This window comes from Bos indicus x Bos taurus, chromosome 13 (assembly GCF_003369695.1).
Source record: "Bos indicus x Bos taurus breed Angus x Brahman F1 hybrid chromosome 13, Bos_hybrid_MaternalHap_v2.0, whole genome shotgun sequence".
Taxonomy (NCBI): domain Eukaryota; kingdom Metazoa; phylum Chordata; class Mammalia; order Artiodactyla; family Bovidae; genus Bos; species Bos indicus x Bos taurus.
The window spans coordinates 67,347,861-67,364,125 of record NC_040088.1 but is presented as its reverse complement, the minus strand read 5'-3'; the positions used below and the strand labels follow the sequence as shown (position 1 = coordinate 67,364,125).

The 16,265-nt window shown below is 47.9% G+C and overlaps 1 protein-coding gene across 4 annotated transcripts in view; it reads left to right on the top strand.

Annotated features, from left to right (window-relative positions):
* Window positions 1-16,265, top strand: part of SFMBT2 (Scm like with four mbt domains 2) — a 178,203-nt gene that overhangs the window by 965 nt on the left and 160,973 nt on the right. For 3 of the 4 annotated variants that reach the window (XM_027560163.1, XM_027560164.1, XM_027560161.1), the window contains exon 2: window positions 15,853-16,006. In XM_027560163.1, the coding sequence (XP_027415964.1) occupies window positions 15,907-16,006 (100 nt within the window). In that variant the 5' untranslated portion in view covers window positions 15,853-15,906. Of the gene's footprint in view, window positions 1-1,874; window positions 2,571-15,852; window positions 16,007-16,265 lie in introns of those variants that run through there. The other variant, XM_027560162.1, reaches the window with a different exon arrangement.

Here is a 16,265-nt window from a genome sequence, read left to right as displayed (position 1 = left end):
CGGGTGCACAGTGTCCCCTCCCGCCGCCCACCTTCCTCATTTGTGCGCTCATTTTGGCGACGCAGCCGCCCTTGCTACCCCGCGTTGGGGTCTCTTTCTTCCCTTTTTTTTTTTTAGATGGTGTGTGTGTGTTCGGGGTGGCGGGGTGGTGGTGGTTGGGGGAGATGGTGGGGTGAGGACTGGAGACCAGCCATCAAAGGGATTAAATATCGTGGACATATTTGGAATCGCCCACCCCCCCCAAACATTTGCTTGTGTAGCTGAAATGAAATTGTCAGTAGTAGTTTCGGAGCGTGCTCCGGCATGGATGATCTTTTTGTTCTTTTTTTCTTTCTTTTTTCTTTAGCGTTAAAGTCACATCCTGTCCCTTGGGGCTTTCCTGTTGTCTACTCTCATATAACCTCCTTTCACAATTACTAATCTGATCTGGCTTTGGAGTTTATTATTTTAAAAAAATGTGTGTGTTAGCAAAATCCGCAAAAAAAAAAAAAAAAACAACAACCAAAAAACTGCTGTAGGAACTGCTAGATATATTTGTGGATTTTTAATCTGGAGCGGCGGGAGACGATTAGCCAGAGAAGGGGAGCCTTAGCTGAGGGAAGTGGTTGATTTGCGGTGGCCAGACGCGCGCCCAGAGCCCGCTCCGTTCTGGTGTTTTCTTGGAAGCCGCGGCGGAGGAGTATTTAGAAGCCTTGCCAGTTTCAATATGGCGGGCTAAGGTGGCTTTTAAAAACTGAAAATAAAGATTTTGAGGTGGGAAAAAACCCAACCGGAGTTGCCATCTCTTAGTTTCAGCTCTCTTTGGCTACTCTAGTAGCTGCTTTAGCGAATTAAAGGGGAAAAAAGAGAAGGAATGAGCTGCCCTGGTTTTTTCCGTGGTTAGAATCTGCGTGTGTCCAGTCCATTGCTAGAGGGAAAAGGGGTACCGCTGGCCCGGACCGGGGCATCGGAGCGGGACTGTTCTGCTTGCCTTTGAGTCAGTGGGCATACCTGTGTGTGCAGTTGGGTGGGAGTGTCCAAGAGATGCGCCCCAGATTCGTGTGTGCGTCTCCGAACCAGACCCTGCCCTGATTTGACGTGACAAACTGCTGACACGTGGTGCAAAATGCATGAGGGCAGAGGGAATGATTTATTTCAGCTTTCTAGGAGACCAGTTCTCTTTCTGTCTCTATACGCAGGATCCTGTGTGGGTAAGCCGGGTAGGTGCAGCGGTGTGCCGCTTACTTAAAAGACTCAGTATCCAGGGTTTCGGGGGCAATCAGGCTGCAGACGCCGGTGGGGTTGTGTGTGTGTGTGTGTGTGCGCGCGCAGGGGGCGCGCTGTACTTGGTGGAGGGCACCGTGTAGTTTGCGCCGCGGCGGGGTAGAAAGTGGGAGTGGGGGGCGGCGGCGTCCGGGGCGTGGTGGGTGGGGTGGAGTGGGGGTGTGTGTGAAAGTACGTTGGCGGAAGGGCGGGGGCGCACGGCCCTGGCTGCAGAGCGTGGGGTGGAGCGGCGGAGTTGCTTTTGGAGTTGTGCTCTAGGGAAGGTGGGGGATGGGGAGAGCGTTCGCGGAAGAAAGTGCTCCTCGCTGTTGTTGGATCGGCTAGCCTTCCAGGCGATCGAGCGGGGATGTCGCCTTGGGGTTGAAGAGGGCGGCGAGGTGCCGGGGAGAGGCCGACTTCGGAGTCCTCAGAGGGTCTGAGTTTGAGGGCAGAGTCTGAGTTTAAGTGAAGCCCGAGGGTGAGCGAGCAAACGGAGTTTCCTTAGCTGGAAGGGGTCCCCGACAGGGGTCGCCAGTGGCCAGGATGCCGCCGCGGAGCGATGGTCGCGCAGCGCAGCCTGCAGGGTGGACCCGGGGGATGGGGGCCACATGGCAGCCGCTCGCCGTCTCCGGGGTCAGGTTAGGGCAGATTTGGGGGACTTTACCTGGGCCCAAGAACCTGATGGCGCGTCTGCCTAGTGCGCCAGGAAGATTTTACGTCTCAGGATTAAAAAGCGTTGGCCAGGTCTGCAGTTACCACTGTGACGTGGGCTCTGGGCATTCGCAGGGGCTTCAAGGAAGGATCGAGAGGGTCAGCTGTCCTACTTGGACGGTCGCCGCGCCATCGGACAGTCTGCCCCCTGCGGCGTCCCCAGAGTAGGGCCTGGGGGCAAGCATTCCCCAAATTGGGGACCCCACGGCAGATTTCTCCTCCTACTGGGCAATGAAGCTGACCCTCAGGCCCAGAGGCGTTTTGCACCCGCGACCCCCGAGCTGAGCGCGCGGCGCGGCGCGTCCCCGGCGCTCCGGTCCCGGGCGTCCCCTCGGCGACTGCTTCCTCGTGGGTTTCGTTCAAGGGGAAACCAGCCTAAAATGGCCCAGTGCTTGTAAACTGCAATTTCAGCCGGGAACCCCTCCCCTCGTCCTCCTGACGTCGCTGCTGACAAGCGCACAATCCACTCCAACGCCCCGAAACCTGCGATTTTGCACCGAGCTGTGCGGTGGAAGCCAACGTACAGCCGATTACAAAGAACGTTCCCCAGGATTCTCGCAGGGCCCAAGTTTCCCTTCTTGTGGGGAGGAGCGGGCGGAGGGCGGAATGGAGACGAGGTAGGAGCACCGCCGACCCCCGTCCAGGAACCTGGACTGGGGACTGTTGCGCGTGAAAAACCCTGGAGGTGCACGAGAGCAGCGGAGGGCGACCTTGCGGAGCGATGATCCCTCACTGGGGCTCTCATCCTTGACTGCGTCCGTAGTGTTCGGACGCCGGGAGTCTGGGAGGCCGTTTCCAAACTTCTGGAGACCTGATTGCAGTTTCGCTTTCGGAATTTTCGGGATCTTCGTGTTTACCGAATTGGGTGGGATTCCGGGAAGGGCTGGGCGCCCGGGGCTGGCCGCATGGGTCTTCGTTCCTTTCGGCGCTGGAGTGAGGCTGCTCACCCACCCTGGTGTCCCTTGTGTTGCCTCCTTGGATCCCGAGCTCCGGCTACTCCAGGGTCCGGGACTTCGGGCCCTGCGCTCGCCCCTTGGCTCCAGAGAGTCCCGTCCCCGCGCCGCGTTTTGTCCGCTCCAGCGGCGCATTCGCGGCTGATCCGAGCCCACGGGTGGGAAACTGTCTCGGATGCCCGCAGACCGTGTCCGAATCCAGACCCATCGCCGCCGCCTTCTACCTTCCCTCATTCCTCAACCCTCGCACCCTTGCCAAGGGACCCGGGGGACCGATTGGCGTGTCTGCACCAGGCAAATGGACCCAGGTTTCACCAGATGAGAGAGAAAGTGAAAGCCGGCACGAATTCGGCCCCATTTCCTGGGGAGGCGGTTGAGGGTGGGGAGGGAGCGGGTAAAGGAGGGTAGGGGAGAGGCTTCGGTAGGCACAAGGAGTTGCTGGCTAGGCGCTCCTTGGAGGTAGGAGGTTTGCTACTTTGCGTGCAAAGCGTTACATTTGCACACTCTGCTTCCTCCCTTCGATGAATAAGTACTGTTTCAGATGTTTGTCTTAGCTCATTGCTGGGACCCAGCCGCTGCCTGGAAGGTGAGGGGCATCGACAATATACTCACAGGCACCAGAAACCCTCCAGTCCCCTACTCAAGCGCAGGAGACACTCCCCTGGCTAGTGGAAACCGCAGCCCACTGGCAGGGCTATTCAGCAACCCTTAGGCTAGACAACTCCACCAGTCCGTCTGTTTTGAGGTGTGTTCTAGAGACCTGCAGGGGTGTGGGATCTTTCCCCTTTCCCATTGGATTACCCACACCCTAAACCTCAAACAGGCCATACTGATGGTACCCTGAATTTCTCTCATGATGGGAGTGATTGATCAGAGAGGGCTTTTCCTCTTAATGTTTTCCTGCAGAGATTATGGACTGATTATGAAGTTATGTCAGCAAGGCTGACCACTCATCAGATTCCATTTTGTGCACTCTGACTGAGGTGGCACTTTCCACCTTTCTCCCAGCTGCTGCTGTTAAGTCGCTGCTGCTGCTAAGTCGCTTCAGTCATGTCCGACTCTGTGTGACTCCATAGATGGCCGCCCACCAGGCTCCCCCATCCCTGGGATTTCTACCAGAGGACTTGCCAAATCTGAGCAGAAATGCTGGGTGATGGAAACATTCCTCAGAGCAGTAAGTGAATGTGGTGTCCCTGGAATTGATACAGGGTGCTTTGGGGATACAAGAAGCATAGGCAGTGAAAATATAGAGAACTTCAAAGTTAAAAGAGATTTCTTTCTTTTTTTTTTTTTAAAGTGATTTGAACAAAAATAGTCAATGTGGAATTTGAATCATCTCCAGTTCTAGTATTAGATACCATTTCTCTTTTAGTATTTCACTTTCTGGGGAGCTTTTGGAGTTCTTGTAACAGTGTGGAGGCCATAAAGAAGAACTGGTTCCTGGTGGTCCAGTGGTTCAGACTGTGCTTCCAAATACAGGGGGCATGGATTCAGTCCCTGATTGGTGAACTAAGATCCCACACACCATGGGGCACAGCCAAAAATAAAATAAAAAATAATAAAGAACTTGTAAAAAGTTCTTGCCCCCAAAAGAAATTTGGATCCATAGTTTAAGACATATTTAGTATTTTTTCCTGTTCTTAAATCGACATTTCCCTGGTGGCAGTTTACCATTCCCATTCTACAGGTAAGCAAAACTGGTTAGGGAAATTATCTCTGTGATGGCAAACCAATCTGTGCATTTGCAGTGGTGACTCATGACCTGACAGCTCTGTTTTGTGAGGAGGATTCCTGACAGAGGAGGCCAGGACAGAATCCAGAGGAGGCCTGGTTTCAGTGACGGTTTTGTCTCGGCTTGTGACCGTGGACCAGTTACTGGTTGTCATCTTTCTGAGAATCAGCTTCCATATCTAAGATTAAGTACTTTGAACTAGAAACTCACTCAAACATCTCCATGGTTCTATTTGGGAAAAAAAAAAATTGGTGGTTCAGCACATCTGTGCAGACCTGCCCATGTGATTTATCTTTAAGACTCTGGTCTGGGAGGTAGAGTGGACACGTGACTGGCCATCATCACAGAGGATGTCTTGTGAAGGCAGATCCCCGTCCAGAAGTAACGTTGTTGTTGTTAAGTGATACAGGTGCACATGGGGTCATGGTTTCACCTGGGCTCTGGAAAAGGAGAGAAGTAGAGAAAAATGGGGCTTCCCTGGTGGCACAGAGGTTAAAGTGCCTTCCTGCAGTGTGGGAGACCTGGGTTCGATCCCTGAGTTGGGAAGATCCCCTGGAGAAGGAAATGGCATCCCACTCCAGTATGCTTGCCTGGAGAATCCCATGGATGGAGGAGCCTGGTGGGCTACAGTCCACAGGGTCACAAAGAGTCGGACACGACTGAGCGACTTTAAACAGAGAAAAACTGAGGCATACCACTCTAGCTTTCACATATAACCCAGTAATGGTAGGACCCGGGCAAGGTCAGCCTGCCTTTGAATACAGGCCAAAGAGGAAAATTTGATTTGAGTTTGCTCTAATAATTCCTAGACTAGAAGGGACCATTCCAAATAGCCCTCTGTACCCCGCCCTCCCACACAAGGTGACTGCTTAGACTATCTGATTATATTCATGATATGTGTGTTTGTGTTTTGGCGAGGGGAAGCGGGGATAACTGCAGCCTCCACATAACTCAGCCAGTGAAGGAATCAGACCTGACCCTCTGTTTTCCACACCTACCCTTCAGGTTGGGCCACTAGGCCAGTCCTTCCTCTCTTTGTAAGGCTGAGAATGTCCTGGGATAGTTCACAGGAAACTTGATCTTGTTGGCTAAGCCAAGTGTTCTCTGTTTGGAGGTCAGTGTAAACAAGATGTTTATAGACAGGACAGTGTATTGTAAGAGGAGATACTCAATTTGGAGCTTGCAGTCCAACAGGGAATGAACTGTGCTGTGCTTAGTCACTCAGTTGTGTCTGACTCTTTGCGACCCCATGGACTGTAGCCCACCAAGCTCCTTTGTCCATAGGGATTCTCCAGGCAAGAATACTGGAGTGGGCTGCCGTGCCTTCCTCCAGGGGATCTTCCTGACCCAGGGATTGAGCCTAGGTCTCTCACTTTGCAGGCGGATTCTTTACTGTCTGGACCACCAGGGAAGCATTACCAAATAAAATTCTTAGGGTTTGGTTTTGAATGATCAGCCCAGTGGTGTTCTGATTGAAAGGTACCACCCTTCACTCCCTATCTCGTTAGCCCATAGAAAATTTTAGTTATAATTTTGGCTGTGCCACATGGCATTCAGGATCTTAGTGCCCCTACCAGGACTTGAACCCCCACCCCCCTGCAGTGGAATCTCAGAGTGTGAACCACTGGATTATCAGGGAAGTCCCTCATAGAGAATTTTAAAACATGCTAATACTTCGCATGCTAATACATCAACAGTCAGGGTCCTTCCTGTTACCTATGATATTCACTATTCAAAAAGTTTTACTCTCTCGTCCTGTAGGTTTATATTCTTGTGATAAGATGGATGTCTTAGACATTGATTTAAAGAAAGAATCGATTGTGCTTTCGGTTTTATTCTTTTTGATTTTCTTAAAAAACCAGAGTGACGCATTTTGGTTGATGCCTTATATTTGGTGAACTCTAGTGTTGGGCAAATAGTGCCAATGGTTGTGATTATAAAGAGGGGTTTAGAGCCACAGAGGTAGGGGACGGTGGGAAAACTTTTATCCTGGTCTTTTTTTTCCCCCCTGCAGTTTTATTGGCCCAAGGAAAGATGGTTTTTAAGTGTACTTTCTCCTCAACTGGCAAGCTGTGGTATTTTTTTTTTTTTCCATTTTAGTCAAAAGTGATAGGAACTTCATTATTTTAAGGTACAGTATGAGCATTTGGGAGAAGGCAATGGCACCCCACTCCAGTACTCTTGCCTGGAAACTCCCATGGACGGAGCCTGGTGCGCTGTAGTCCATGGGGTTTCGAAGAGTCAGACACGACTGAATGACTTCCCTTTCACTTTTCACTTTCATGCATTGGAGAAGGAAATGGCAACCCACTCAAGTGTTCTTGCCTGGAGAATCCCAGGGACGGGGGAGCCTGGTGGGCTGCCGTCTATGGGGTCGCACAGAGTCAGACACGACTGAAGCGACTTAGCAGCAGCAGCAGCATGAGCGTTTGAAATGCCAAGTGCAAGTTCCTACAAAGCCTCAGGTGAAAGGTCATTTAAATAGATGCTTATTTACTCGTCTGTGCTAAGTCTGAGTTGCACCTTGCAGGCTCTAGTGCCCTGCTGCTGCTAAGTCACGTCAGTCGTGTCTGACTCTGTGTGACCCCATAGACGGCAGCCCACCAGGCTCCTCTGTCCCTGGGATTCTCCAGGTAAGAACACTGGAGTGGGTCGCCATTTCCTTCTCCAATGCATGAAAGCGGAAAGTGAAAGGGAAGTCGCTCAGTCGTGTCCGACTCCTAGCGACCCCATGGACTGCAGCCCACCAGGCTCCTCCATCCATGGGAGTTTCCAGGCAAGAGTACTGGAGTTGGGTGCCATTGCCTTCTCAAACCTGGACTCCCTGCATTGAGAGCAAGGAGTCTTAGCCACGGGACCACCAGGGAAGTCCCTGCCATCATTTTAATAAAGGCTGATGGTTCTGGAGCATCTCGTTTTTCTCTCCTCCCCTCTCCCTTGTCCCTAATAGTCCATAGTGCTGTTACTAAGGAACAGCCAACTCTGGGATCAAACCTACCAGCTCTGGTTTTCTGTGTTCTTTGATGTTCTGCTTGGAGGCAGGAGAAAGGCTCTAAGTGGAGTAACAGAATGTTTGGAGCCTCGAGTCTTGGTCCTTACCATTTATTGTCTTTACAACTTTAGCTTAAATATGCTTTCTTCTTCCCAGCCAGGTGCAGAATTCAGACGCCTTCTTCCCTTTTTCCTCCCTGTGCTGTGAACTAGGGCGGCTCTGGGCAGTGTAGCAGATTGTCCACTCTGAGTAGCCAGCTGGGCACTTGGGACCAGCCCCATCTCTTGAAAGCTTTTGAATGAAAGCTTTTGGGATCCAGCGTAGACCATGGTGGCTGCTTCCTTTTTTGAGTCTCTGTTCCATTTGAGAGGATTGTATATTATTCTTTCTCACCACATCCAGTCTCGACCAGGAAGGTTCAGGAAAATCCAGATCTTCTGAAATGTTTGAGCGGGCTGAGAGACTTTTGGAGACCTCTAGAACAGTCCCTGTGTTTTACAGATGAAAACTTGCTTGTTGTGGTTAAAAAGGCCCAGAGTACATTCTGCTAAGTGATGGTTACACTGCAGGGTTAAACCAGCTCTTCACAGGATTGGTTACATTTCCCAAGTTCTTTATAACTAAAGTAAATTAGGGTGTTTTTATTGACTTGGCAGTTGGATGGGGCCCAACTTATTATTGTCTTATTATTTATTCTCTTATTCCTCTGGAGCTTCCCTGGTGACTGAGACGGTAAAGAATCTGCCTGCAGTGAAGGAGACCTGGGTTTGATCCCTGAGATGGGAAGACTTGTTTCTAGTAAATTTCCTTTCTGCATTTAGATCATACCTCTCATGCCATTTGATTGGTGCCTAATTTTATAGATACATATCTGTGGCTTAAAGTCAAAACCTGAAATGCTCTTCAAGTGGATCCCCAGAGCTCAGCAGACTGGGGTCACATCCTTCAGGGATGGGCTCGCAGAATCCAAATCAGTTGAAGTACTACTGCTGTGCATCTGTCCTCCTTGAAGTCATCCATTCAGAAAACCCCCTCAGAAAATTAGGTACTGATGATTAGACGCTTACAGCGGGTCTCCCAGGTGGTCTAGTGATAAAGAATCCTCTTGCCAATGCAGGAGACTTAAGAGACGTGGCTGCAATCCCTGGGTCAGGAAGATCCCCTGGAAGAGGGCGTGGCAACCCACTCCAGTGTTCTTGCCTGGAGGATCCCATGGACAGAGGAGCCCGCTGGGCTACGGTCCACGGGGTCACGAAGAGTCAGGCATGACTGAAGTGACTGTACGCGCGAGTGCTCACTGAAGGGGACCCTGTCGGGTGTACTTCTTGAGTTCTAATGACTGTACGTACAATGCACAGGCTCATTTCCCTAACTGACTCCTGTGCACAGGTGTGTGATGTGGGATGCACGTCTCCTGTAGAATGTGAGGTTACTTAGCTTTGTTACGGGGGCTTCCCAGGTGGCTCAGTGATAAAGAATCCACCTGCTAATGCAGGAGACTTAGGAGACATGGGTTTGATTTCTGGATTGGTAAGATCCCCTGGAGGAGGAAATGGCAGGCCTCTCCTCAGGGATTTCTTGCCTGGGAAAAATCCCTGGACAGAGGAGCCTGGTGGGCTGTGGTCCATGGGGTTGCACAGAGACTGAGCAGGAGCATGGTAGCTTTGTTGCAGCCTCAGGATGGTGCTCTAATTCATCGCTCTTAATATTTGGGGATGACAGGGAAGTCCTATATTTGCAGTTTGTCCAAGATACTAGCACGGAATGTCTGTTAATTCTGAACGTCATGCTTTGATAAGGCCTTACAGCCAACCTCTTCCGTGTCAAGTATTTCTTGTCCGTTGTATGCTGACGTAAGGATGGTGTTCACCTTTGTGGCTTGGAAGTCAGTTTCTGGTGTGACAAGCCCTGGATAGCTACCTTGATGCAAAGACCATTTGTAAAGTCGATTTAATTGCATCTTTCAAGGCCTAGTCTATCTTGATAGGAAATAAGTAGAGAATTCATTGTACATAAATAGTTATAAGGGAAATAGTTAACAAATAAATGAACTTCCAGGATGGTGGCACAGCTAGTCTGTGATTTGATTGGGTTTTCTTTTCTCTCGAGCAAGTAACGAGGAGGGCTGTTACCTTTCTCATTTTGTCCACGCTCTCGCTCTTGAGTGACCGATTTAGCTCTATCTGGAGTAATACACTTGCTGTTTGATTGGGATGGGAGATTAAGAGGTGACAGTTAAGACTGTGAATCAGAAGACACGATTGGCTATGCTCTGTGTGACAGACTCTAGGTTAGAGTGATGTAAGAGGAAAACAAATATTGTATATTAACATATGTATGAGGAATCTGGAAAAACAGTACTGATGAAGCTATTTGTACGGCAAGAATAGAGGGGCAGACATCGAGAATGGACCTGGAAGGTGGGGGGAAGAAGAAGGTGGGATGAATTGAGAGAACAGCATTGACGTACATATGCTCCTGTGTTGTAGAATAGCCGGCTAGTGGGAAGCTACTGTGTAGCATAGGGAGCTCCGTTTGGTGCTCTGGGATGACCTAGAGGGGTGGGACGGCGGGAGACGGGACAGATGCTCCAGAAGGAGGGGAGGATAGCTGATTCACTTTCTTGTACAGCAGAAACTAACGCTACTTGTAAAACAGCTATCCCCCAGCTTAAAAACTTCTTTAAAAAAAAAGACGACGCAGTTTGCTGTCGTGGGGATCATTGGCTGCCACTGGCTTTGCTGTGTACTCTTTGACCACCTCTTACCCTCTGTAGATCTAATTTCTTGGGACAGAGGTATGAATTGGGATGTGAGAAGTTAGCATTTCTTATGCTGGGGCAGCCGTTTGTGTCAGCTTTAGAGTGAACTGGATGCAAACTGGTTGCAAAATGGCCAGGAGATTGAGGTCCTAATCAAGGTGTAAACCAAGCTCTGGAGCACATCGCCGATTTCATGAGATCTTCTGTCCCAAGGAATCCGGTCATCTCCCGGGATGACGGAATCGGAAGGCCTGCCTCTTCTTGGAGAAACAGGGTGTTGGCTGGTGAGCATGGCGGAGATGGGCTTAGTCACGCATGGTTAGTAGAGGGATCCAGGTGACAGGATGGGTGTAAACAGAAGGGAGCCTTCCTTGATAGGTGCCTGGATACTTAACACCTTTTTTCATCTTCAGAGCCATTTATAAATGTGGTTCTTGCAGATAACACCCGTGATCCCAGGCTCGTATTTGCACGTTGCTTCTTCGGAAGGTGGACGCAGTGATCGTTTCAGAGATGAGGTTTGGGTCACAACTTTGTGCCTCCTTCAGAATGCTCTGAGATTTTCCATTTTGATGGAAATGTTTGGGAAGGTCTTGGATGAGCACAGGATGAGGTGTCCTGTGCTCATTAGGAAATTCCTGGAGTGTGAAATGAGGCCGTTTTCTCTGATTTAGATATGTTAGACTAACATGGGCAGCCAGAGCCTGTCTGGAATTTCATAAGCTGTCCGTTTGGGCCTTCGCCTTTAATTTTCAACCTGGAGAAGAGTCTCTCTTTGGAGTCACATAAAAAACAGCTGCCAACCATTTCCCTGTTTCAGAATGACGAGCTTGAAATGGTAAGCATGTTAATAGGTAGTAAAATTGCCCGTTTCTTGAACTACTTTAAGTGGATCCCTTTGAAAGGGCTAGATAATTGGGTAACTTTAAAAGAGAAGCAACATTTCTTTTATTGCTGTTATAATAACGCTCACTGGAGTGAGGCCTTCGGAGTGGTATGTTTTTGAACTTTGCCTTTTGATGAATACAGGTAAGAATGATTTTTAATGCTAAGTCGCTCAATCATGTCCGACAACTTGTGACTTCATGGACTGTAACCCACCAGGCTCCTCTGTCCATGGGATTTCCCAGGCAAGAATACTGGAGTGGATTGCCATTTCCTTCTCATCGTCTTGATCCAGAGATTGAACTTGTGTCTCCTGCATTGGCAGGTGGATTCTTTATCCACTGAACCATTGGGAAAGCTTCATTTGGGCTTCCTTGATCGCTCAGTGGTAAAGAATCCACCTGCCAGTGCAGGAGACAAAGATTTGATCCTTGGGTTGGGAAGATCCTCAGGAGTAGGAAATGGCAACCCACTCTAGTATTTTTGCCTGGGAAATTCCATGGACAGAGGAAGAAGCCTGGAGGGCTATAGTCCAAGGGATTGGAGAGAGTCAGATACAATTTAGCAACTGAATAGTAACAACAAACCAAACTGAGATTTTTTTTTTTGGCTGTGGAGCCGGAGTGAGGGTGGAGAAAGCAGAGACAGCATTTGACATTTTTTTTTTTTTAAAGAAATTTATTTAGTTAGTTACTTTTGACTGTGCTGGGTCTTCACTGCTGCACACGGGCTTTTTCTCTGTGAGGGGGCTACTGTTTAGCCGTGGTGCTCGGGCTTCTCTCGTTGCAGAGCACAGACTTCAGTATTTTTAGCACACGGGCTCAGTAGCTGTGGCTCCTGGGCTCTGGAGCACAGGCTCAATAGTTGTGGCGCACGGACTCAGATCCTCCGAAGCATGTGGTATCTTCTCGGATCAGGGATCAAACCTGTGTCTCCTGCATTGGCAGGTAGATGTTTTACCAGAGTCACTAGGGAAGCCCCTGCCTACCACCGCCCCCCCCCCCCGCCCCCATTTTTGGCCTTATTGATAGGCTTTGAGATAAAAACAGCGCACGCGCTGAATTCTGGAGGACCACCCAGTCATCTTCATTACAAGTGTGTCACTAAGGAGCACGGTCCTTTTCGGGTGTATTTATTGGGATTGGCTGTGTATCGGAACCCTCAGATGGAGGGGTGGAAACCACGCAGCTGGTTTCCCTCTGAAGTAGTCATCTGTAGCTGACAGCAGAACCAGAAGGTCACAGCCTGGGGTGGAGAAGGCGGGCTGAGTTCATTCACTCGGCAAACTTCTCACTGGCCAGAATGACCACATCCAACTTTTAGGATGGTCCATAAATGTTTATTTTGGGTAACCAGTTCCTCCTCCCTGCAGACAAAGCAGAAAATGAAGATTTGATGGGGGAGGGGGTCTCTGGTGCACAGTCATTCCTCCCTGTGAGCAGGTTCTGGCACTTTCTGTCCACAGAGTGGCTTGTGATGATCAGGTCGCGAGTCTGGGTTCCCAGCCGTGCAGCACCATCGTCACCCCTGTATAAACCTGCCTTAACGGCCCCAAGTTCAGTGATCGCTGAACTAAGTGGAGGATGTGTAAGTAGGAGTCATAGTTCCTATTTTGCTGACTCATAATTAAAGGAAAGTTGGTGCACGGAACCATAGCCTTGTATGTCTAAGAATTTAATAGATGGTAAAGACAGGTTGTTAAAAACCCAGTGGGGTAGGAATGGATTAACTGCAGGGGATGGTCAGTTCATAGCTGCACTTCACAAAATATTTGAACATAAACATATGGGGAAATATGTTAAAAAACTAAATGTGAAACTTGAAACCCAGGAAAGTTAGGCTTCTGGTATCTTACAGTTGGGGAGGACATTTTATGAATATAATTTTTAGAAGACATAAAGTGAATCGGTGGATCAGACTAAGTTGAAAAAGACAGCATGTTCCATACATGTGTCAGAAGGTATCGCTAAGGGGAGAATTAAGGGAAAATGTCTGCAAGGGTTTTGCGGGATAAGATACGCAGGGCTCTTAAAAATCCATTAAAAATACCAACAAAGTTCAAATGTGGGAAAGAGCTGAGGTGTCATGGGAGAATTGCAAATTACGATGCCCATAATAATGAAAAATAAAAAAATCAAAATAATGGCCAGCAGTAGGAGAGGGATGGCAAATAAATAACCTATTCATATTGTAATACAAATCATACAATCGTTTTAAGTCATGTTTTCAGAGAAGTTTATTGATGTGGGGGAAATGCTTTCTAGGTGATATTAAATGGAAATGAATTAAAATTCTAAATTCTATATGCAAAAAAAACCCACAGAGAAGTATCAGGAGGAGACAATATAAATACAAAAGAGATTGTCCCTGGGTGTTAGAATTACAAGTGATTTTAATTTGTCCGTTTTTAATTTTATTTTGCAAGACTTCTGCAGAAAGTGGAAAGGTTACCTTTTATGGAAAGGAAAAAAGTAAACATTGCATTGCGAAAAAGCAAATGGTGACATGTCATTTACCAAAATAAATAAATCTTGCAGCTGCCTGAGTAGACAAAGACTTGTTACTTGTCCTTACAGATCAGTGTGGATTTTTGGTATAAATGTTGTTGCTCTTGACTTCTATTTAAAATGATGGGTCTGGTTCATTAAAATTGAACTTACTTTACAGTCGCTGATTACCTTTTTACAGCATGTAGTTAGACGCAGACAGAGTTGAATCAATAGGAATCTTAAAAACTTGAGCAGACTTTTTCCTCCTTTGTTAAGGGCATAGAAGCTACTGATATTTGACTAATTTACTAGTAGTTAGGTTCATAGACTTTTCCTTGCAGAAAAACTGTGCCTGATTACAGTTCTGAGGTGGAATGATTTTCTTTTAATTTGCAGATGAATGAAGGAAGCTGTAATCTTAGTGGCATAACTTAGCTGTGAAGATTGCTTCTCTTTTGGAATTGTTTTGGTATAAAAACAGCACATTCACTAAAAACCTACTACTTTTAAGAAGATTGCAATGAAAAATTTTGGAATATTATGGAGAAACTGTTCAGTCTGCTTTTGAAGTTCTTTAGGTTTTAAGATTCCTATGTTCTTTTAACTAGCTTGCTATATATTAAAACTACTAAGAGAGGCAAGAATTGGTGCTGATTTAGGGCATATTCCAAACTCAAATATCATAAACTTCTGCTTACCTAGGCAGTGGTCTGGGCGTTCAGTATGGCAGCTACTAATCACATACGGCTTTTAAATAGGTACGCGTGCTCAGTTGCTAAGTCACGTCCGACTCTTCGTGACCCCAAGCCTGCCAGGCTTCTCTGTCCGTGAGATTCTCCAGGCAAGAATACTGGAGTGGGTTGCCATTTTCTTCTCCAGATTTAAATAGGTATAAAAGGAATATTACTCAGCCATGAAAAAGAATGAAAAATTTGCCATTTGAGCAACATGGATGCACCTGGAAGGTATTATGCTTAGGGAAATATGTCAGACAGAGGACGACAAATACTGTATGTTATCACATATATGGAATCTAAAAAAATATAACAGAGGCATGTAATGAAACAGGAGCAGACTCACAGACATAGAGAACAAACTAGTGGTTATCAGTGGGGAGAGGGGGTGGGGGAGGGGCAAGTTAGGGGGAGGGGCTTAAGAGGTACAAAGTACTAGGAAGTAATTTCTCCGTTTTTTCTGTATCAGGTGATGATGCCCTGTCACTCAGCATGTTCTTGTTTTCTGTCTGTTTCCATTCAGTCTCTCCCTGTCTGTCCTTCTGTCTGGCATGCAGCTGCTCTAATGATTTTTCTGAAACAAACCTGATCGTTTCGCTTCCCCTGCAGTGCCCACTTTTGCCTGCAGAGTGAAGTGCAAGGATCGGGTCCCTATTTTGGCAAATCAGCCCTCACTGGCTGACTCTTCGTAATAATAGCACCTGAGTATTTCACTGGCTGTGAAGTACACAAACCAGATTGTAGGATTCTGTGAGAATCGGCTGTAATTTTGCCTGTTTTCCTACCAGTTGTATCAGAATGCAAGTGTGGAATCGCCATCTTATTACAGGAAAAGTGCAGTTGGTCAGAAAGCACGTTATTGGCATGCAGTGATGCTTTATCTGGTTTTGGTAACAAATCACTTGTGAGATACCAGTTACCTTCCCTGTGTGTGGGGATGCTGAGGCCGGGGCAGGGGATGGGAGGTGGGTGCGGTTCCTCCTGAGAAGGAGGGGGAAGGTGGATCGCGGAGTGTCTTACTAATGCCGCCAAGGTAGATTTGGGGGTTGAAATGGCAATTTTGTTGATTGAATGGCAGTTCTGTTGATTGATGAAAAATGTGTCCATCTTACTGGTGGTGATGAGCTGGAGAAAATGGGTGCTTTTGCTGTGCTGTGACCTTGTTGTTGACCTTGTGCGGGTATGTGCTCTTTAGTCTTCAGTCCTGGATTTTTTGTTGCTAACATGACGTCATACCCTGCATGTTGTAATGAAATGGTGGAGCTTTGATGGGGTAGCATTAGTTTTGGCGAGTTCAGAAATTCGTGGTTACGATTACAGTGCTCTGACTTTGCTGTTGCTGGTTTCCCTTAGGTAACTCTTCCTACAGGATGAATTAAGAGAAGACCTTGATCTCAGCCGTTAAGAATGGAGGGCAGTGTGTCAATTTCCAGTATGCAGGACCCTTCATCCTCACCCTTGGAAAAACATCAGAACTCCGAAGATCGTAATGGAGATCTTGATTCAGGTGGGAGTTTGTTTCCTAAACGAGTTTGGCCCTTTGAGGTCTTGACCGGTATTTTCCCGAGAATGTTTAGAAAACATTGGGGCAGTATTCTGAGGGTTTACATACTGCTTGTTCTGAGATCTTCAGGGATATTTATAAGCATATGGCAGCTTGAAAGTTAATGCAAAATTGGGTTCAAAATACTAGACAGAGCAGGCTAGGTTATAATAAGGTGACTGCTGCTGCTGCTAAGTCGCTTCGTGTCCGACTCTGTGCGACC